The sequence below is a fragment of the Chanodichthys erythropterus genome, chromosome 23 (genome assembly GCF_024489055.1).
Source record: "Chanodichthys erythropterus isolate Z2021 chromosome 23, ASM2448905v1, whole genome shotgun sequence".
NCBI lineage: Eukaryota > Metazoa > Chordata > Actinopteri > Cypriniformes > Xenocyprididae > Chanodichthys > Chanodichthys erythropterus.
In genome coordinates, this window is record NC_090243.1 from 19,941,447 (window position 1) to 19,964,963 (window position 23,517).

The window sequence follows — 23,517 nt, forward strand, 5'->3', positions numbered from 1 at the left end:
GCACTGAAGCATCTGATCAATATGCAAACACACTCCAGATCATTTACCTGAAGACAGCAGAAACACTGTTTTGTCATTTAGTATCTTTGCTAATAAATTTCTATTGATCATTTTCAGAAACAGACACTCCTGATTGACTTCATGTTATTTTGGGTGGATCTTCTCCCTCTAAACACTGTTTTAATGATCAGTTTCATTCAGACTTTGATGCTGAGAGCATTTAATACCTGTGCTGCAGATTTGATATCATCATGATACTGTAGAACAGGTCAAAGGTCATCCAATAGAGAATGACCATCTAAATCTGGCTGAAGATTTCATTATAAAGCAGGTCATTAGAATTGGCAGAGTTTAAATCACGTTTTTGTAAATGTGATGAATGTAGTTTTTGACTAATTATAAAATTTCCTCCTTCATGCAATAACAAGTATTTCTTTTAAAGATGAATATTTAGTGTGTGTTTTCAGCTCAATCATGTTGATGTTGAGAAGAGCTGCTGTTGAGTCTCATATCAGTGTGTGTGAGTGTCGTTCGTCTCTTTCTCTGCTGGAGTTTGTGTTCATTTGAGTGTGACGGAGGTTTTTGTACGACGCTTTCACTAGAATGAAGCACTGTGGTGGACTTTCGGTGGAGGAACTGAACTGGTGATCAGAAGTAAGTCTTTCTTAAATTATCTAAAAAATTCATGATATTTTAATTAATTAGTTTTATTTTGTTTTTTGATTATTTCAGCAAACATTTGTTAAAAAGATTATTCATTTATTAGAGAAAAATAGGTTTTTGAAAAGGTTCCTTAATAATTCATTTACGTTATTTTTCATTTTACATGAATAATTTAACTTATTGGTAACATTTGATTGTATTTTAATGTATGGATTGCAGTATTTTATGATATGATATTATTAATTAATTATATTAATATTAATTATATTATAATTATTTCTTGATATATGTAATTATGTCTATAATTAATGGTAAATTTAAATTAAGGGTTTTTAAAGTCATGACACCAAAGTTTAATAATACAGACAAAATAAATTTAATTGTGTGTCATCGTCAGACAAAGACAAATTTAATTATTGAGCCTTTTAAAAATCAATCATTTAAATTATTAAGTTTAATGATGATTATGATTGTGTGTCTTAACAAAATTATGAAAAATGTGTTATTGAAACTGTTGAAAATTATGATTGATTGTATCAAAAAAAACATGAAGAATTTTAATATATATATATATATATATATATATATATATATATATATATATATATATATATATATATATATATATATATATATATATATGTGTATATATGTAATTAATACTGAAATAATGATTTTTTTTTTCCAAATCTTATGAAGAAATCACAATATATTAATCATTTTTCATTTGGACAATGTTTTTAAAAAATAGATTGATATTAAAAAGTTTTGTAACTTCTGAAAAAAATCATATTAATATATTTTTTCATTCTTTTCATTATTTAAATTTTATATTTTCATATAGTTTTTAAATGTGATTTTTAATTTTACATGAATAATTTAAAACCGTATTATTGCTAACATTATATACATAATTTTCTTTATGTAATTCTTGGTAAATTTAAAAATTAAGAGTTTTTTAAATGCATGAAAAAAAGTTTTATAATATGGACAAAAATATAATTTTGTTAGGGTCATCAGACAAAAAGAAACTTAGTTGAAGAGCATTTTGAAAATTTGTCATTTAAACTATTTAAAATATCAAATTTGAATCTGATGTTTGAATAGCAGAATATTTTAATAATTAATACTGAAATTATCATTTAAATTTGTTTTCTTATAACGACATCACAATATAATCATCAATTTACTTGAATAATGTTTTTCAAAATCATTCTGAGGATCATTTAAATTTGAACTTATATTTGAAGTCAAATCATCATTTCTGCAGTTGTTCATGTGTGTTTGTGTGTGTTTGTGTGTGTTTGTGCAGCTGGTCCCGCAGTGAAGCCCTCCGTGTCTCTGCTGCCGCCCTCTTCTCTGCAGATCTCTGGAGACTCAGCCGCACTGCTCTGCCTGCTCAGCTCTTACTCTCCACAGGGGGCGACGGTGAGCTGGACGCTGGACGGGTCAGAGGTCACCGAGGGGGTTCAGACCAGCGCAGAGAGCGAGCGGGACGGACGCTACAGCCGCAGCAGCGTCCTGAGCCTCAGCAAAGCACGCTGGGAAGGCGCGGATCGCTTCGTCTGCAGAGTAAGACATGACGGAGCTGATCACGAGGCCTCGTTCCTCAAGAGCTCCCAGTGCTGATGTTTCTCCGGTCCAGACGAGCCGTATCCGAGCGTCCGGCAGGATTCGCAGCAGTCACGTGATTTACAGCTCAATACTGAAGCAGTCTTTCAATGTGCTGCCATTGCTGTTCATTCAATAAAGCTTCTGAACGCGTTACATTTGTGTCCGACTGCATCATTGATCAGTGTGTCGTTCATTCAAAGTCCTGCACTAAAGTTTCAGCTGCTTTTGATTGATTGTAATAGTTGAGAACAGCTGCATTTAGCAGGAAATGTCAAATGAAGCTCTTGGGGTTTGAACATGGTCACTGGAGACGGAGCTGCTCTATTCTGAGAGGATCACAATCACTAAACCTGCCAATGCAAATGTGATTTTCACCTCAAACTCACAGTTTCACTCTTTGATTGGTTCAACGCTCTCAACTGGAACACTTTCACTTCTGCTCATGAGAAATGAGTTATGAGTAATACATTTAGAAACAGCTTTAGATGAAGGAGCTGCTTGAAAAACATCTGCATGTTACTGATACACCATGACTTTAGTGTAGTTTAATGTACAAAAACAAAACAACATATGAATCTACATATTAATTTACACACTCTGTTTTCTCTGATTCTGAGCATATTTGAGTCAAACCCGTCTGTCACAGGACAGATCACTGTCTAATAGAGCTGATTTCAGTCATACGTCAGTTTTGAGCACATGTGTAGTTCCTGTGTTTGTCCTCTGTGTGTCAGTAGTGTGTGAAAGTGTGTGAAAGTGTGTGAGCAGCTGCAGTATCAGTTCAGTCACTGTGACTCTGACTGACGGAGGTTTTTGTACGACTCTTTATCACTGTGTGAACACATTTTTACTGTGGATGTAGTGATAACTCTGACAGTAATAATGTCCAGCATCTTCAGTCTGGACTCCACTGATGGTCAGAGTGAAATCACTGTTAGATCCACTGCCACTGAATCTAGATGGAGTTCCTGACTGGAGGGTGCTTGCATAATAAATCAGGAGTTTAGGAGCTTCTCCAGGTTTCTGTAAGTACCAGGCTAAATAATGTCCATAAGAACTATAATAAAACACATTACTGCTGGTTTTACAGTTGATGTTCACAGTTTGTCCTGGTTGAGCTGCTGTCATTGAGGGACTCTGAGTGACGGTGATCTGTCCTCTACACTCTGAAACACACAACAAGAAGAAAATCAACTCAAAACTTTGACAATATACTTGAAGAAATGAATTGATCTCAAACTTGTGCTCCACAAACCTTGAGCAAACGCTGTGAGAGTCCAGATGAAGATGATGATGAAGGTCATGTTGATGAAGATTGTTGTGTGTGTCAGTGATGAAGTGTTAAACTCACAGCACTATAAACACTCTCAGAGCACTGAAGCATCTGATCAATATGCAAACACACTCCAGATCATTTACCTGAAGACAGACACTCATTAACAGACACAAAATACAATTACTGAAGTGAACATCTAGTAAAAATCAGTCTTTTTCATATCATTCAATCTTCTAATAGCAAACTATTTAAAAAATGTATAATTCAATTCTGAATAAATCTACAAGACCAACTTCAGTTTATTAATCTGAATATCTGCTGTGAGACTCTGAGAATATTTTAGTTGGATTGAAACATCACTGTTAATCCCCAAATTTACACCAAATCCATGTGTGTTCCTGCAGTTTCTGAACAGACATGAGGATCATCACACACGAGTCTCTGTCAATCACTGAATCAACTGAGTTTGATTGTGAGTCACATGATAGAAACATCTTCACTTTTAGAAATCTTTATAAAATAATAAAAATGTAACGTAGCGGGACTGAGGCAGAGATCCATATGCAAGCTTTTATTTACAGTGAGCATAGTCGTACAGGCTGGGTCGATCAGGGGCAAACAGGAACAGTAAGGAACAGGCAGAAACGTAGTCAGGGTACAGGCAGTAGATCGAGGCAGATGGATATCATTCACAGAACAGTATACAAGGCAAAAGTCAGGACAGGCAGCAACGGGTCAATAAACAGGAACAGGCAAGATCAAACACAGGCAGACAGGAAACAAGGAAACGCTCAGAAATGACACACTGGGTAATCAAGACTTCGCGGTGAGGTGGTGTGTGTGACAGTCCTTTATAGTCCTGGTAATGAGCTGCAGCTGGGTGTGGTGATTAGTGTGGTGTGCAAGGGTGGATGTGGCAGATGATGATTGGAGAGGAGTGTGAGCATGTGACTGGAAAAGCATAGCAAAAGACATACATTAAGTCTAAAAAACTTCTGGCGGTGTGTAGATCCAAAAATAGCTCCAAGATTAAAAAACAAATAAGATCTGCACATGAAAAATGGCAATAAAAGCTCACAAGAGTTTATTATCCAGAGGCCTCAAATAAAGTACAAAGAATGCAAAATGTTTTCAGGATCAATCCTTCATTAGTGCCGTGTTATTATTATAATACACTGACATTGATCACACCGGAAATAGATACAATGATACATAAACATTACAATCATACCCATACTGTATTCAAAGCTTTAAAAATTAATTTAATTTAATAATGAGTTTTTAATTTATTTGGATTTGTGTCTGGAACTATATTCATCCAAAAAAACAAAACAATTTTTGTGACATACATGTGCTGTTTTTGATCATGGACAGTACCTGATGGGTAATCTGGTCTTTAACTTTTTTTAATATAATTGATCATTCTTCCATACATAGATATTAATATAAATTATTATCATCTGTTCTGAAGTTGAGGAATGTGTTTATATGATTCTGTTAATATCTGCATTATGAGGGATGAAGTTAATAAATCAATAGATTATTAAACTGATCAAGCAGAACATGTTTATGATGATGATGATGATTCAGTTTAGAAAGAAGAATGAGGATAAATTATAAATGCAGAAAATCAAAAATGTGGTGAAGAATGGAAAAATATCCACTGAAGTGAAGATCAAAAGTGACTGAATTTCTACATAAAGGATGTTATAGGATAACAGGAGACAAATATGAATTCTAAAAAATCATAATCAAAAAGGTTAAAAACTGATTCATATTGAGTTTTTCTTCTCTGTTGAGTGTGTGTAAAAGTGTGTAAAAGTGTGTGAGCAGCTGCAGTATCAGTTCAGTCACTGTGACTCTGACTGACGGAGGTTTTTGTACGACTCTTTATCACTGTGTGAACACATAGTCACCCACACAATGACCATAATTATTTTTTTTGCAATTAAAACTCTGACAGTAATAATGTCCAGCATCTTCAGTCTGGACTCCACTGATGGTCAGAGTGAAATCACTGTTAGATCCACTGCCACTGAATCTAGATGGAGTTCCTGACCGGAGAGTGTTTGTATTATAAATCAGGAGTTTAGGAGCTTCTCCAGGTTTCTGTAAGTACCAGTTGAAAATGTACTTTCCATAAAGACTGTTCACATCTCTGCTGGTTTTACAGTTGAGGTTCACAGTTTGTCCTGGTTGAGCTGCTGTCATTGAGGGACTCTGAGTGACGGTGATCTGTCCTCTACACTCTGAAACACACAACAAGAAGAAAATCAACTCAAAACTTTGACAATATACTTGAAGAAATGAATTGATCTCAAACTTGTGCTCCACAAACCTTGAGCAAACGCTGTGAGAGTCCAGATGAAGATGATGATGAAGGTCATGTTGATGAAGATTGTTGTGTGTGTCAGTGATGAAGTGTTAAACTCACAGCACTATAAACACTCTCAGAGCACTGAAGCATCTGATCAATATGCAAATGAGCTCATTCTGTATTTAAATGAGGCTCTAAATGAAGGTTCAGGAGGAGCTCGTTCATCTCATCCTGTTAATCACATCATCAAATGTAAGTGTGAACTTTAAAAATTTAGCTGAATATTAACAAATAATGATGTGCATTGATAAATCATTTATAATAAATACTGCAACATTCCATAAAAACAATAATTGTCCATTTCGATTTCTCAGTGACTTTAAACACAGAGAGGTGAATGATGTATTTTCTCTTGTGTGGACGTCAACACGCTTAACTCCTCTTAGTTTATCAGTATTTTCCATGAGATTTCTTTGATTCCACATGGAAGTCTCTTTGTTTTGGTGTTGAGGAACTGGTTTGGTCCTTCTTAGGCTGATTTTTACCATCAATCACAACAGTCGCTGGTAAAATGTACAATACAAACAAGTCAGCGCTGATGTGACTGATAAACTGATAAACTTCGTTAAAATAAACTGAATTCATTTTTCTCTGACATCAGGAGCCTTCAGCAGCTTATGTAAAGATGATGTTTTTCCACAGACAGGAACAGCACAACATCTGTGTGACATCACAATCTTGTTATTATCACAATCTTATCGTAAACATCTCGGCCTACTTTAGATCCACTCGCTGCTGATCGGCTGAACACCAGTGGGCGGGGCCAATGACGTGATGATGTAAAAGTCGTATGCAAATGATTGTGCCCATGTGACGTCACACGCACCTCTGTTCCAAACGAAGCTTTTTTACAGCTTGATTATATAAATTATTTTTATTGACGATGAGGATGTTTTAAGTTATGGAACTTGCAGGATGTAATAATGATAAAAAGACCTCTTATATGCCAGAAGACCAAGAATAATTTCTCATGTTATGACCCCTTTAACCCTCACGGTCCCGCTGGCCGGACGCCTCCCAACCAGCACACCCATGTTTAGCACATGGGTTTGCCCAGATGAACTGAACTGCTCAGTGTGCACACTACAGGCTGTTAAATGTAACACAGAAACATGCTGGAGTTAATGAGATAATTAGGTGATAACGAGCAGAATCACTGAAGGACAGAGAAACAACAAGAACTACGACTTCAGCCACAGCCTTCAATGAAATCAACTGAAGATAAAAGACATTAAATCACTGAAGATCTGATTAAACATCTCCACAAACAGCATTACCAGCTTCACTTGTTACTAACCAGACTGACTTTATTTTTGTTAGATGTCTACAGAAGCTCTTATTTTTTTTTTTATTTTTTTTGAACAGTTGTATTTTTCTTTATTAACTTTAACAAAGATGATTAAATACCATTACGATTGTATTGTTCCTTGTTAGTTAATGTTAGTTTTTTTTTTTTTTTTTTTTTTTTTTACAGAAGCTCTTATTGAGAATTACCAGAGGTTTAGATGTTGATGATTTGTTGAAAATAATATCATGATCGAGGTCAGTGTTTGCTTTAGTTAGGCAGTTTTACTCTTGATTTTATTAGTGTAAGTTTCTCTCTGGTTGTTGTAGCTGTTTTTTATGGCAATAATGACAAGAGAAAATGTGGTCAACTGCTTTATGATAAGAATATAATTGTCATGTAGTGGCTTAATTCACTAATGACTGAGATTTATATGAGTAAAATGTTGTGTTTGTGTTGGATCTCTTCTAGAAATACAATGATAAAACGGTTTTAATCAGAAAAACTGAATGAGTTTTAAACACATTGTACACTAAACACTTTAAAACTCCAACAGAACTTCCTCACACACAGACATCTAGAATCAGCGTATGAATCTCAACAATGGTTACATGCTTCATGACACAATGCATTCTGGGTGCATCATGCAAAAAAATGGTAAAAATTTAATTGATGTTCAACAAATAAAAAATCGAGATAATAATGATAAACAAATGATAAAGCTTGGATTGTTAAATATTAGATCACTTTCTTCAAAAGCACTTATTGTAAATGATATTATCACAGACAATAATCTAGATGTGCTGTGTTTGACAGAAACCTGGCTAAAACCGGACGATTACACTACTTTAAATGAGTCTAGTCCTCAAGGTTATGATTATCGACACAATCCTCGACAGAAAGGAAAAGTAATTTTGCTGTAATTTATAGTAATATTTACAGTATTAGTCAAAAGTCTTTCAAATATAATTCCTTCGAAGTGATGGTGCTTTACGTAACATTATGTAAGTTGACATTTGTGTTGGCTACTGTATACAGGCCACCAGGACACAATACTGACTTTATCAAAGAATTTGCTGATTTTCTATCAGAGTTAGTACTAGCTGCAGATAAAGTCCTTGTTGTTGGTGATTTTAATATCCATGTAGATAATAAAAAAGACTCATTGGGATTGGCATTTACGGACATTCTAAATTCTATTGGTGTTAGACAACACGTGTCAGGACCCACTCATTGTCGTAATCATACTTTAGATCTAATATTGTCACATGGAATCGATATTGATGCTGCTGAAATTCTGCAGCAGAGTGACGACATCTCAGATCATTATCTAGTCTCGTGTATACTACATTTAGTGAAAGCGGCTAAACTGCCTCCCTGCCATAAATATGGTAGAACCATCACTTCTACCACTAAAGATTGCTTTATAAATAATCTTCCTGATCAGTTTCATCGCCTTAGCATACCAGACAGCTTAGAAGACCTCGATGTTGCAACAAAAACTATTGCCTCTGTCTTTTCCAGCACATTAGATTGCTCAAGTTGTGGTTTTTTAATAAGAGGTTTAATAACAGCCAGCTTAAAGGTTTTTGGTATGTATCCTAATGATAAAGATGAATTAACAATATTAAGAAGAGGATCTATGACCTCTGGAAGCATCTCTTTCAATAGCTTAGTTGGTATGGGTCTAACATACATGTTGTTGATTTTGATGATTTAACAAGTTTAGACAATTCTTCCTCTCCTAAAGCAGTAAATGAAATGAATTTTTCCTCAGGGACACTACAATGCACTGTCTGACACAAGACTGTAGTAGACGGTTGCATGGTTATAATTTCATTTTGTTTTTCAGTAAGCATTTAGTACATGATTTTGAATCTTTGAAGTCATGATTTGGTAAGAAATTATTAATTATCATTCATAAAAGTGTAATTTAGAAGCATATTGACTCATCTACAGTAGTACCTGGCATGATAACAGGCCCTGCTAGCTCAAAAAACAATATATGGCACCTCTAATTTGACAAATGTGCTAGAAAACTTTAAGAATAGGTGCTATATAGCACCAGAAAAGGTTCCCCTATCATAACGAGCCAAAGAACCACTGCTGGTTCTATATAGCACCATACGACAAGGTGCCATATAGCACCTTTAAAGATAGGTGCTATATAGCACCAAAAAAGGTTCCGCTATGATTACGTGCCAAAGAACCATTTTTGGTGCTATATAGCACCATTTTTCTTTAGAGTGTAATATGATCAATCTTGCAAGTAAAGAAGTTCATAAAGTCGTAACTGCTGTGCTCTTTGGGAACATCAGAAGTTGAAGCTTTATTTCTTGTTAATTTAGCCACTGTATCAAATAAATACCTAGGGTTGTGTTTATTTTCTTCTAAGAGTTTTGAAAAATAGGCAGATCTAGCAGTTTTTAAGGCCTTTCTGTACTCAATCATTTTCTCTTTCCACGAAATGCGAAATACTTCTAGTTTTGTTTTCTTCCAGCTGCGCTCCATTTTTCTGGCTGCAGTTTTTAGGGCCCGAGTGTGCTCACTGTACCATGGTGTTGGATTAATTTCTTTTATCTTTTTTAAACGCAAAGAAAAAACATGAAAAATGCACATGAAAAATGGCCATAAAAGCTCACAAGAATTTATTATCAAGAGGCCTCAAATAAAGTCGGGATCAATCCTTCATCAATGCATTGTTATTATTATAATATACTGACATTGATCACACTGGAAATAGATATAATGATACATAAACATTATAATCATACCCATAATGTATTCAAAGCTTTAAAAATTCATTTAATCTAATAATTAGTTTTTAATTTATTTGGATTTGTGTCTGGCACTAAATCCTGTCTCTTCATCCAAAAAAAAAAAAACATTTTTGGTGACATACATGTGCTGTTTTTGATCATGGACAACACCTGTTGGGTAATCTGGTCTTTAATTTTTTTTTTAAATATAACTGATAATTCCTCTATACATAGATATTAATATAAATTATTATCATCTTTTCTGAAGTTGAGGAATGTGTTTATATGATGCTGTTAATATCTGCATTATGAGGGATGAAGCGAATAAATCAATAGATTATTAAACTGATCAAGCAGAACATGTTTATGATGATGATGATGATTCAGTTTAGAAAGAAGAATGAGGATAAATTATAAATGCAGAAAATCAAAAATGTGGTGAAGAATGGGAAAAAATATCCACTGAAGCGAAGATCAAAAGTGACTGAATTTCTACATAAAGGATCTAATAGGATAAGAGGAGACAAAAATTACTGCTGAAAAATCATAATCAAAAAGTATAATGATGAAGCTCAACAAAAGTGATGTTAATAACTCATATTGAGTTTTCTTCACTGTTGAGTGTATGTGAAAGTGTGTGAAAGTGTGTGAGCAGCTGCAGTATCAGTTCAGTCACTGTGACTCTGACTGATGGAGGTTTTTGTACGACTCTTTATCACTGTGTGAACACATTTTTACTGTTGATGTAGTGTTCACTCATACAGTAATAATGTCCAGCATCTTCAGTCTGGACTCCACTGATGGTCAGAGTGAAATCACTGTTAGATCCACTGCCACTGAATCTAGATGGAGTTCCTGAATGGAGGGTGTTTACATATTTAATCAGGAGTTTAGGAGCTTCTCCAGGTTTCTGTAAGTACCAGCTCACACAGGCTGGGCTACAGCTTGTAGCAGCAGTACTGAGTTTACAACTCATCTCAACATTTTCTCCTGGTTTAACAGTTTTCACTGCAGGAGTCTGAGTCACTGTGATCTGAGCTCTACAGCCTGAAAAACAAATCATTTATTAGTCCATAGAGTTTATTCTTTATTAGTCAGTTTTAAGGTTGTGTTAAAATCATATTTAAATAATTTATTTAAGATATACTCTGTTCACCTTGTAGTATAAAGCAGTATAAGAGCGTCCAGATGATGATGAAGGTCATGTTGATGAAGATTGTTGTGTGTGTCAGTGATGAAGTGTTAAACTCACAGCACTATAAACACTCTCAGAGCACTGAAGCATCTGATCAATATGCAAATGAACTCATTCTGTATTTAAATGAGGCTCTAAATGTAGCATACAATTTAGGACCAATTTAAATTGTGAAGATGAAATGTTTTAAAACTATATTATCATCATCTAAGCATCATCAGCTCGACTGTAATTCGGCTGCAGGTACGAGACCGCAGGTGATCACAGCTGTACTGATGACAGAAACCCTTCAACAGTTTTATTCATGTTATCTTGCACTACATCACTGTGCCACTAGAGGGCGGTGTGAACAGACAGACACACTGAAGAACAGGATCATAAAGAGATTAACAAGGACAGTTAATACGGTAACACTTTACAATAACAGTACATGAATAACCATGAACTAATGGCTAAATTAATAGTTACTTCCACATGAACTCATGATTAGATAAGATATGAACTAATCATGAACTAATGAAGAGTGATCCTTAACTACGACAGGAGTCATAGGGATTCATGCATGAAAATAGCAGCCTTAACTACGCGTTAATACATGTTTGATAATTAATGCATTAATTAACATTTAGGGGTAAACTAAATAAATCATCCTAAATAAGAGTAAACAAGAAGTACTCTGAATTTGAATTAAACGTGATTTAATGCTGTCATAATTTACACTGTAATATCATAATCTGCCATCTGCAGCTTTGTGACAAATAATTGCAATGGCACATGATTATTTAGCCATTAATTACATAGATCTGTCTAATCAAATGTGGAAAATAGACTAACTACCACTAATAAATTTAATTTGATCTAAACTGTTTTCTGATTTTTACAGTTCATTTATATTTAGTCATAGCTAAATAGTCATAGGCCTAGTTTATTCCCGGAACTAAAGTATGTAGGGTTTGTTTCTGGCGGGACACTCATTAGTGGCGCACGCTAGGTGTTCTCTTGGCGCGTTTGTTGTGTTGCTGGCATTTTAAACTAATAAATGTTGACTGCTTTGGTAAGCCGAATTAATAATTTAAGACATATTTACGTGTATGTTTTATTGGGATTTTCAGGAGGTTATGTGCAGTTATTAACTGTATTTGTATTTTTGTCATTTAAATGTATATGCTTTGATTAACTTTAGCTTGTGGATGCGCGCTATTTTACATGTAAATGTGCCTTATGTGTGTCTTTACAGGTATGTTTATGGCTTGCTTTCAAGTCCATATATGTTTAATTATATAAATAAAAATAAAATACAAATACTTTTTATTTTAGTTTTTTTGTACAGAAACAGAAACTGTTTAGGATGTAAAGGAATAAGGATGGCATAAGGATGGCACTCTATAGTATTTATTCATATATTAGTTAATGATGTGTGATATGTGCATCATGTCATGACTTTACTTGAGGGGGCACAATCATAATTAACTCATTATTAACTAAGCATATACTAACATCAACTAATGGTTTGTTAATGTATACTTATGTCATGACTTTACTTGAGGGGGCACAATCATAATTAATTCATTATTAACTAAGCATATACTAACATCAACTAATGGTTTGTTAATGTATACTTATGTCATGACTTTACTTGAGGGGGCACAATCATAATTAATTCATTATTAACTAAGCATATACTAACATCAACTAATGGTTTGTTAATGTATACTTATGTCATGACTTTACTTGAGGGGGCACATCATAATTAATTCACTGTTAACTACTTACCAAATTCAGCTCATGATTATCATTAACTTACTATCAAACACACATGTACTAACACAACTATATAAGTAATCAGCCCAGTTAAGTGATGTTGTGTGACTTTTCAAAAAGTCAGAGAATGGAGGTACAGTATATGATCACGGCCTGCGTCTGGATGGAGAGTGAACTTCTGAATCTGATCCCAGCAAACACTCCCTGACCTTAGTTCATGTTTCCTGTTTGGTTATTTTTTTGGGAACCGATTCCTCAGGAACTGATGTAAGTCACAGTAGTTTAGTTTGATAGGAAAGAATATCACAAAACAGATTAAGACCTTTTAAGATAAATAGTGTATTTAGTATTTTATATGTTTGATAAGGAGGATAAGTGAAAATAATGGCAAACTAATCCTGTGCCTTTCAGTGATGTTTATAATGAAGCTGCTGATGTCAGTAGTTTAAATTCTGACATTAATAAATTGTTTAAATTTATTACAAAGTCCAAATATGTATTATTCCTTCTTATAGAGACTGTTTGATTTAGTTTACCCTAAATGTTAATTAATGCATTAATTATCAAACATGTATTAACGCGTAGTTAAGGCTGCTGTTTTCATGCATGAATCCCTATGACTCCTGTCGTAGTTAAGGATCACTCTTCATTAGTTCATATCTCAACTAATCATGAGTTCATGTTGAAGTAACTATTAACTCAGGTATTAGTTCATGGTTATTCATGTACTGTTATTGTAAAGTGTTACCGTTAATACAGTGATGAATTATTCAATGGGGCTCCTGTGTGTGTAACTGTAACGACTGCAAAAGTCACAAACAGTACTTTAGTTCTGACCTAGAGTCATTGTTTGAGCCAAAGAGTACAAGCCCTGCAAAGTGTACTTAACAGGGTATATGGCCAACATAAGACAAACTCTTGGCCTTTGGATAGCTTCAATGTACGTGTACACTACCTAGCATAATAGGTTTAGCATGTAGCTTGAATTGTCTTTGGGATCCTTTACAGCTCAGAAACATCAATCCAGAAACACTTTCTATAGCTGTGAGAAACAAACGTGTATAAAACACATCAGGGGTTGAATACAGGTGGAGTTTATTCTGTAGAAAGAACATCATCAGACCTTCTCTGAGTCTTTCTGAACTGTGTCATGTCAGATAACGTGATCACAACATTGAACATTGAAAACACACACATATTCCCTTACATGCAGGTGAGCTGGATGCTGGAGGGGTCAGAGGTCACAGAGAAGGTTCAGATCAGTGCAGAGTTTGATGTACAAAAAAATAAATAAATAAATAAAAAAATAAGCTATGGTTGTTTGATCTGATATCAGTTTACTCTCTCAGTTTCTCTGATTCTAGTTGAGTCAAACCCGTCTGTCACAGATCAGATCACAGTAAGGGTCAGATTTACTAACAGCTAGCACAAGCGCAAACCCTCTTTTGGTGTTAAAACACTACTGTCAGGATTTACTAAAGACACGCAGTGGAAAAATTAGAGCCGAAAAGCGTTAACACAGTTATTTCTGCACCTGACATTATTGCACATGCATTTGTAGGAGTTTCCCTTTCAGACATTTATGGGAGGAGAATATTTAAATGAATCACGCAAGGTGATTTACTAAGGTTTGTGCTAGTCAATTTACTGGTATTTGCACCATTGTGCACAAAGTTTCAGTTGAGGAGAAAGTGAGGAAAGGATGGTCAGTTTCATCAGAAGGGTGTGTGAGTGTGAAACACAGTATTCCAGTCTTGTGATTATTGTGGACTATAACTGCACTACTGCTTTATACTGCATATATGTGCTTAGATTAGTTATTTGTTTGGTGATTTGGTAAACCTCTTTCTCCGATCAGTGGAGCTCTCTCAGTGAACTCGAACAAGCTCCTACAGCTAACAGGCAACGCTCTCGTAACTTTGGCTAACGTTCTGGCAATGTTCTCTCAAAGTTATGAACAAACGTTCTTCCAGTAACATTAATAGAGTGTTTGTTCAACGTTATCTGGTCTTTAATAATGTTCTCAAAAGGTTAGCACAAAAACATTATTTATACATTGTTTGCAGAAGAGTTTTAAATGTTCTCATAACGTTGGAGGAAAACGTTCTCAGAACAAAAATGTGTTAGCTGGTGAAGTATATTAAATAGAAGATATAAAAAGGTGAAAATAAAATATGGTGGCAGAATTGTGTTAAATGAAGGTTTCTTCATCTTAAATACACTTTATTGCTTTAAACGTGATTATTGAATCGTATTTTAGGAACAGTTTAAGATCTCAAGTATCAGTTTGAAACTCAATGATATTTTCCTTTTTAAGTTATTTCATAATCAATCAGCATATTTACCAGAATATGAACCATATTCTGAATATTTTCTCTTTTCATATATATAGGAGTTTGTGATCATTAATGTGTTTATCTAATAATGATGTTATTTTCTTCTTCATGTTGTTTCTCTCGCTGTTGGAGAATTTCTCCCATGTCAGTTTTCTGTTGAATCCTAAAGGAAAGCCGCTGGTCAGTGTGATTTCTCTGTGAGCGTCAGCGCAGAGATCTCCTCTCTGAACACAGCGACACTGGTGTGTGTGGCCAACAAGGGCTTCCCGTCAGACTGGAGCCTGAGCTGAAGGTGGACGGGAGCAGCAGGTCTCAGGAGAGCAGCGCTGGGCTCCTGGAGAAGGACGGTCTGTACAGCTGGAGCAGCAGCAGGAGTGGATGGAGACACTGTGAGGACACACGGAGCGGCCGGCCTGTGTGAGGAGACGGCAGTGTTCAGAGGAGATCTGCTGCTCTTCTCACTCATGGAGACCAACAGTGTGTTTCTCTGCAGCACATGAGGGACTCATTCATTCTCCATCAGCTTCAGTCGCTTCATCTGCTCTGCTTTCTGCCTTTCACACAAGACTATGTGTGTGATTTTATTAAACTTCAGTCATTAAATAAAACATAATTGTGTCTTTGAGCTCTTCTTTGTGTCATTTTTGTTTCGGCTCTTTCATTGGATCAGGGCTTTAGCTCATATTTCATAAATAAACTTCACTCAATGGAGCATGAAAACACCTGCAGGTACATGATGAAACAAGAACATGCGGCCAAATTATGAACCTCACAGATACAGTGTTAGATTCATTTAATAAGATAAAGAGTTTTATAGTTTAAATATGTACAATGAGAAAAAACTTGAATGCTTTATATATAATTTAATATTTATGAAAATCTTCACTGTTGAGTGTGTGTGAAAGTGTGTGAAAGTGTGTGAAAGTGTGTGAGCAGCTGCAGTATCAGTTCAGTCACTGTGACTCTGACTGACGGAGGTTTTTGTACGACTCTTTATCACTGTGTGAACACATCTTTACTGTTGATGTAGTGATAACTCTGACAGTAATAATGTCCAGCATCTTCAGTCTGGACTCCACTGATGGTCAGAGTGAAATCACTGTTAGATCCACTGCCACTGAATCTAGATGGAGTTCCTGACTGGAGGGTGCTTGTTCTATAAATCAGGAGTTTAGGAGCTTCTCCAGGTTTCTGTAAGTACCAGGACACACAGGGATTCGGGCTGCAGCCTGGAGCTGTACTGAATTTACAACTCATCGTAACAGTTTCTCCTGATGTTGCAGTTTTCACTGCAGTTTGAGTCACTGTGATCTGAGCTCTACAGCCTGAAAAACAAATCATTTATCAGTCATTAAAATATATATTATTTTTCACATTTTAAAATTGTGTTAAAATTATTATTATTAATTTAACTTGTTCAAAATACATGCTGTTCACCTTGTAGTATAAAGCAGTATAAGAGCGTCCAGATGATGATGAAGGTCATGTTGATGAAGATTGTTGTGTGTGTCAGTGATGAAGTGTTAAACTCACAGCACTATAAACACTCTCAGAGCACTGAAGCATCTGATCAATATGCAAACACACTCCAGATCATTTATCTGAAGACAGACACTGTAGGTTCTTGTTTGTAAAATTGATGCACAATGACCTGAAAAGTCGTTTTTTTTCTCAGTCAAAATTTTCTTTTTCCAACTTGTTAAAACAAAAGAATTTTTTTTTTTTATATAATTTTGTATTCAAAACCCCAGCGTTTTGAACAGTATAACTTAAATGCCTCTGATTGGCCACTGTATTCAAGAAATCATCAGTGATTGGCTACATTGCTCAGCGCTGCAACAACACGTTTTCTCTCCACACTCTCCAGACTGAAAACACAAATACACACTGACGCATCGTGTTTGCAAAATCTTTTTGTCCTGTTTTGTACCCTCTAGCACTCCTGTAGAACCGGGTCTGTCGCACTGGTACTTCTAAATACTTTTTCACAGTCACACACAGTAATTTCGACTGAAATGGTCGCACTGTAGAGCCCTGCCATTGGTAGCGTGGTTTATCATAAAACTTTTTTTCCTCAGTCGTTCAGAACAAAAGTGGCAGACATGTTTCGTACTTGTTCAGATGACATTTTCCGGTGAAACTTATTATTTTGAACAAACTTCCAAGACGTGAATCTGTAATTGTGAAGTAAGTGAAGATCCACACTGGTGCGGTGACTGACAGCCACACAAACACCTCAAAACATCAGATTCGTCCGCGCTGAGGAGCCGTGCCGACGCACAACCCATGTGAGGAAGATCATTCCACAAATAACTGCAATTGCAGGTTTCAAACAGAGATGGAGACAAAGAGGCAAACTTACAGACTGCAGCTTTAATAATGAATCAGCATATTTACCAGAATGTGAAATGAATTCTGAACATTTTCTCTTTTCATGTGCAGGAGTTTGTGAGCATTAATGTGTTAAAGGAATAATGATGGGATTTTCTTTGACTGTTTTCTTCATGTTGTTTCTCTCGCTGTTGGAGAATTTCTCCTAGTTTTCTGTTGAATCCTAATGGAAAGCCACTGGTAACTGATTTCTCTGTGCTTCTCTCAGGCGTCACTCCTCCTAAAGTGAGCGTCCTGCCGCCCTCCAGCGCAGAGATCTCCTCTCTGAACACAGCGACACTGGTGTGTGTGGCCAACAAGGGCTTCCCGTCAGACTGGAGCCTGAGCTGAAGGTGGACGGGAGCAGCAGGTCTCAGGAGAGCAGCGCTGGGCTCCTGGAGAAGGACGGTCTGTACAGCTGGAGCAGCAGCAGGAGTGGATGGAGACACTGTGAGGACACACGGAGCGGCCGGCCTGTGTGAGGAGACGGCAGTGTTCAGAGGAGATCTGCTGCTCTTCTCACTCATGGAGACCAACAGTGTGTTTCTCTGCAGCACATGAGGGACTCATTCATTCTCCATCAGCTTCAGTCGCTTCATCTGCATCTGCTTTCTGCCTTTCACACAAGACTATGTGTGTGATTTTATTAAACTTCAGTCATTAAATAAAATATAATTGTGTCTTTGAGCTCTTCTTTGTGTCATTTTTGTTTCGGCTCTTTCATTGGATCAGGGCTTTAGCTCATATTTTATAAATAAACTTCACTCAATGGAGCATGAAAACACCTGCAGATACATGATGAAACGAGAACATGCGGCCAAATTATGAACCTCACAGATATAGTGTTAGATTGATTTAATAAGATAAAGTGTTAAAATACTTAACTTGAAAAACTGAAGTTAATTCTTTATATTTTAGTTAATATCCAAGAAAATCTTCACTGTTGAGTGTGTGTGAAAGTGTGTGAAAGTGTGTGAGCAGCTGCAGTATCAGTTCAGTCACTGTGACTCTGACTGACGGAGGTTTTTGTACGACTCTTTATCACTGTGTGAACACATAATCACCCACACAAGAACTACCACTTTTTCTGCAATGGAAACTCTGACAGTAATAATGTCCAGCATCTTCAGTCTGGACTCCACTGATGGTCAGAGTGAAATCACTGTTAGATCCACTGCCACTGAATCTAGATGGAGTTCCTGACTGGAGTTTTTTTGCTTCATAAATCAGGAGTTTAGGAGCTTCTCCAGGTTTCTGTAAGTACCAGGCTAAAGATTCGTCCCCCCACCTATCCTTGTACACATTACTGCTGGTTTTACAGTTGATGTTGACAGTTTGTCCTGGTTGAGCTGCTGTCATTGAGGGACTCTGAGTGACGGTGATCTGTCCTCTACACTCTGAAACACACAACAAGAAGAAAATCAACTCAAAACTTTGACAATATACTTGAAGAAATGAATTGATATCAAACTTGTGCTCCACAAACCTTGAGCAAACGCTGTGAGAGTCCAGATGAAGATGATGATGAAGGTCATGTTGATGAAGATTGTTGTGTGTGTCAGTGATGAAGTGTTAAACTCACAGCACTATAAACACTCTCAGAGCACTGAAGCATCTGATCAATATGCAAATGAACTCATTCTGTATTTAAATGAGGCTCTAAATGAAGGTTCAGGAGGAGCTCGTTCATCTCATCCTGTCAATCACAACATCAAATATAAGTGTGAACTTTAAAAACTGAATATTAAAAAATATTGATGTACATTGATAAGCCTTTTATAATAAATACTGCAACATCCCATAAAAAAAGAGAAAAAACAAAACAAAACAAGAATTGTCAATTTTGATTTCATGGTGACTTTAACAGGTGAATGATGTATTTGTCTTTCTCTGCATCCAAATGGCTTTTGTTGGACTGAAGATTGTTGTCAGCAGACGGTGGTCTGTAAGCGTTGTAAACTTTCACCCGTACAGATATTGGTAGAAATTCAGTACTTTCTTGTGTTATTTCTTGCTAACACTGATGCAAGGTTAGGGATAAATCGACTATAATAGTCCCAGAAATGAACGAAGTTGACTGACGTTATTCGGTGCAGACACATCCACGATTGTCCTGACCTTTTCTGGTATCTTATGAAGACCCTGAGCATGAATGATGTGCCCCAAATACTGCAGCAAATCTTTAAAGAATTCACATTTCTTGTGTTGGACACACAGCCCAAACTCATCCAGACGACTGAGGACTGCGTCTACACTCTTGAGATGTTGCTTGTCATTTGATCTAGTCACTAATATATCATTTAGATAGCAATGAACATTGGGAAAAATTGCAGGAGCCGAAGCAATACCAAATGATGTTTAGTAAACAAAATTCGGGAGGAGCAACATTCAAATAATCTGACTAATCATTACGTCATTTCGTCCAGCTGTCAGCAAACAGTAATCAACATATCTACCCAATCAGCATGAGTGAAAGCATATATATAAGACACGGTCGACTCACCCATATCACCTGACAGTTTGACAGCATTCCTCCACCACCCCGTCTCCTCACATCTGCCTGATTTCCTAACCAGAATAGGGGGGAGTACTCTGGGTTCGGGCCAAAATAGCGAGCTCGGAGCCCTCTCCTCAGACAGCATGCCAAATACGCATACTACTACACATACTATTTACTATCTGATTATTTGTAAGTGTGAACTCGTGAATTGGTAATCGATTGTAACAGAAGAGCCTCTTTGATGTGGTGATAGTGAGGCATTTGTGTGAATCTTCTGTCAAGGGCACTTGTAAGTATGCACTGGAGAGGTTCAGTTTGGTGAAGCGTTGGCCCCTGCCAATGATGTGAATAAATCCTCTATTCGTGGAATCGGGTAACGTTCAACACAAAGGCCCGGATTCACTGTTACCTTCAAATCTCCACAAATCCTCACATCTCCATTCCTTTTAACAACTGATTGATAGCTGTGGTCCATTCGCATTTGTCAGTGCTTTATCATTCAGTCACTGTTATATTCAGTAAATAAATAAAATACAAATGTAGCTTTATGTCAGTGTGTCCTTTTTTGTGTCATTTTTGTTTCAGGTCTTTCATTTGGCCAAATTATGAACCTCACAGATACAGTGTTAGATTCATTTAATAAGATAAAGAGTGTTATAGTTTAAGTATTTACCTTGTGAAAAAACTTAATGAAAGCTTCATATTTAATTTAATACTAATGAAAATCTTCACTGTTGAGTGTGTGTGAAAGTGTGTGAAAGTGTGTGAAAGTGTGTGAGCAGCTGCAGTATCAGTTCAGTCACTGTGACTCTGACTGACGGAGGTTTTCACTGCAGTCTGAGTCACTGTGATCTGAGCTCTACAGCCTGAAAAACAAATCATTTATCAGTCATTAAAATATATATTATTTTTCACATTTTAAAATTGTGTTAAAATTATATAATTTAACTTCTTCCAAATACATACTGTTCACCTTGTAGTATAAAGCAGTATAAGAGCGTCCAGATGATGATGAAGGTCATGTTGATGAAGATTGTTGTGTGTGTCAGTGATGAAGTGTTAAACTCACAGCACTATAAACACTCTCAGAGCACTGAAGCATCTGATCAATATGCAAACACACTCCAGATCATTTACCTGAAGACAGCAGAAACACTGTTTTGTCATTTAGTATCTTTGCTAATAAATTTCTATTGATCATTTTCAGAAACAGACACTCCTGATTTACTTCATGTTATTTTGGGTGGATCTTCTCCCTCTAAACACTGTTTTAATGATCAGTTTCATTCAGACTTTGATGCTGAGAGCATTTAATACCTGTGCTGCAGATTTGATATCATCATGATACTGTAGAACAGGTCAAAGGGCATCCAATAGAGAATGACCATCTCAATCTGGCTGAAGATTTCATTATAAAGCAGATCATTAGAATTAGCAGAGTTTAAATCACACGTGTTTGTAAATGTGATCAATGTAGTTTTTAACTGATTATAAAATTTCCTCCTTCATGCAATAACAAGTATTTCATTTAAAGATGAATATTTAGTGTGTGTTTTCAGCTCAATCATGTTGATGTTGAGAAGAGCTGCTGTTGAGTCTCATATCAGTGTGTGTGAGTGTCGTTCGTCTCTTTCTCTGCTGGAGTTTGTGTTCATTTGAGTGTGACGGAGGTTTTTGTACGACGCTTTCACTAGAATGAAGCACTGTGGTACACTTTCGGTGGAGGAACTAAACTAACCATCAGTAAGTCTCTAAAATTCTCTAAAAAATGTTTATATATAATTGTTTTGTTTTTAGATTATTCATGCAAGCATTTTGCAACAGGGTTTTAAATATTATAAAATAGTTTAAATTAAAAAAAATATTAACTGCTGCAATATTTCATGGTGAATTTAATTGTTTCATAACTTCTTTAAATTTGTCTGCTGTTTTACAAATACATGTTTATATTCAGTGATATTTCATGATATTTATCTTTTTTCATTGCAAGGTATAATTTATGTTGCTTTTATATATATATTTCTTTTTACAAGAGTAATTTCAGATATTATATTAACTAACATTGTTTGTATTTTAATATATTGATTGCAATATTTTCTGACATTTTCAATTATTTCTTAAAATACTTAATTGTGTCCATAATTCTTGGTAAATTTAATAATTCAGACATTTTGTAATGCATGAAACAAAAGTTTGATGATACTGACAAAATAATTATAATTTTGTAGGCGTCTTCATCAGACAGAGAGAAAGATTTGAAACAAACCATAATTTTATCTTACATTTGCTGATAATTATGATTGTGAGTGTCTTAAGTTAATAATGAAATGATCATTTAAATTTGTTTTCTACATATAAATCATCAGTTTGTGGACAATGTTTTTAAAATCAGTTTGAGATTAAACTGAACCTTATTCAGAAAAGATGAAATGACTGTAATATTTGCTGTATATCATGTCTGCTTCAGAGAACTGATTTATATTTTTTCAAATATCTTATACTTCATATATTTAGTAGCAGTGAATATTTTATTTGAACTGAGAATATTGAAATGTAAATGCAGGATCATTACTATGTGGTTTATGAAAGAAAGCAGTGATGTGGAATTTCTGTAAAGATGAAATGATTGTGATTTTTCCTCCATTACTGTGTGTGACATCTGACTAATTGATGATCTAAAGACGTTGGTGTTGTTTGTGTGTGTTTGTGCAGCTGGTCCCGCAGTGAAGCCCTCCGTGTCTCTGCTGCCGCCCTCTTCTCTGCAGATCTCTGGAGACTCAGCCGCACTGCTCTGCCTGCTCAGCTCTTACTCTCCACAGGGGGCGACGGTGAGCTGGACGCTGGACGGGTCAGAGGTCACCGAGGGGGTTCAGACCAGCGCAGAGAGCGAGCGGGACGGACGCTACAGCCGCAGCAGCGTCCTGAGCCTCAGCAAAGCACGCTGGGAAGGCGCGGATCGCTTCGTCTGCAGAGTAAGACATGACGGAGCTGATCACGAGGCCTCGTTCCTCAAGAGCTCCCAGTGCTGATGTTTCTCCGGTCCAGACGAGCCGTATCCGAGCATCCGGCAGGATTCGCAGCAGTCACGTGATTTACAGCTCAATACTGAAGCAGTCTTTCAATGTGCTGCCATTGCTGTTCATTCAATAAAGCTTCTGAACGCGTTACATTTGTGTCCGACTGCATCATTGATCAGTGTGTCGTTCATTCAAAGTCCTGCACTAAAGTTTCAGCTGCTTTTGATTGATTGTAATAGTTGAGAACAGCTGCATTTAGCAGGAAATGTCAAATGAAGCTCTTGGGGTTTGAACATGGTCACTGGAGACGGAGCTGCTCTATTCTGAGAGGATCACAATCACTAAACCTGCCAATGCAAATGTG

General features: G+C 36.2%; 1 protein-coding gene and 4 gene segments (V, D, J or C); 2 read left to right on the forward strand and 3 right to left on the reverse strand.

The window, feature by feature from the left end:
* Positions 1–474: 474 nt before the first annotated feature.
* Positions 475–2,712, forward strand: LOC137013738 (Ig lambda-3 chain C region-like). The segment is given in 3 exon segments: positions 475–516; positions 603–654; positions 1,976–2,712. Coding segments are annotated over 3 exon segments (411 nt in total).
* Positions 2,713–3,105: 393 nt separating this feature from the next.
* Positions 3,106–3,581, reverse strand: LOC137013739 (immunoglobulin kappa variable 4-1-like). The segment is given in 2 exon segments: positions 3,106–3,443; positions 3,533–3,581. Coding segments are annotated over 2 exon segments (387 nt in total).
* A 1,818-nt stretch (positions 3,582–5,399) lies between these two features.
* On the reverse strand, positions 5,400–5,940 carry LOC137013740 (Ig kappa chain V-III region PC 4050-like). The segment is given in 3 exon segments: positions 5,400–5,449; positions 5,515–5,802; positions 5,892–5,940. Coding segments are annotated over 3 exon segments (387 nt in total).
* Positions 5,941–16,180: 10,240 nt separating this feature from the next.
* LOC137013741 (uncharacterized) lies at positions 16,181–19,266 on the reverse strand. Its single transcript, XM_067377675.1, has 4 exons — positions 19,123–19,266; positions 18,925–19,033; positions 17,707–18,110; positions 16,181–16,591 (listed from the first exon to the last, which is right to left on the reverse strand). Exons 1-4 carry the CDS (start codon positions 19,169–19,171, stop codon positions 16,263–16,265), a joined length of 891 nt encoding a protein of 296 aa, XP_067233776.1. The 5' UTR covers positions 19,172–19,266; the 3' UTR covers positions 16,181–16,262.
* Positions 19,267–19,784: 518 nt separating this feature from the next.
* On the forward strand, positions 19,785–23,209 carry LOC137013742 (Ig lambda-3 chain C region-like). The segment is given in 3 exon segments: positions 19,785–19,907; positions 21,831–21,879; positions 22,849–23,209. Coding segments are annotated over 3 exon segments (489 nt in total).
* The last annotated feature ends 308 nt before the right edge of the window (positions 23,210–23,517 follow it).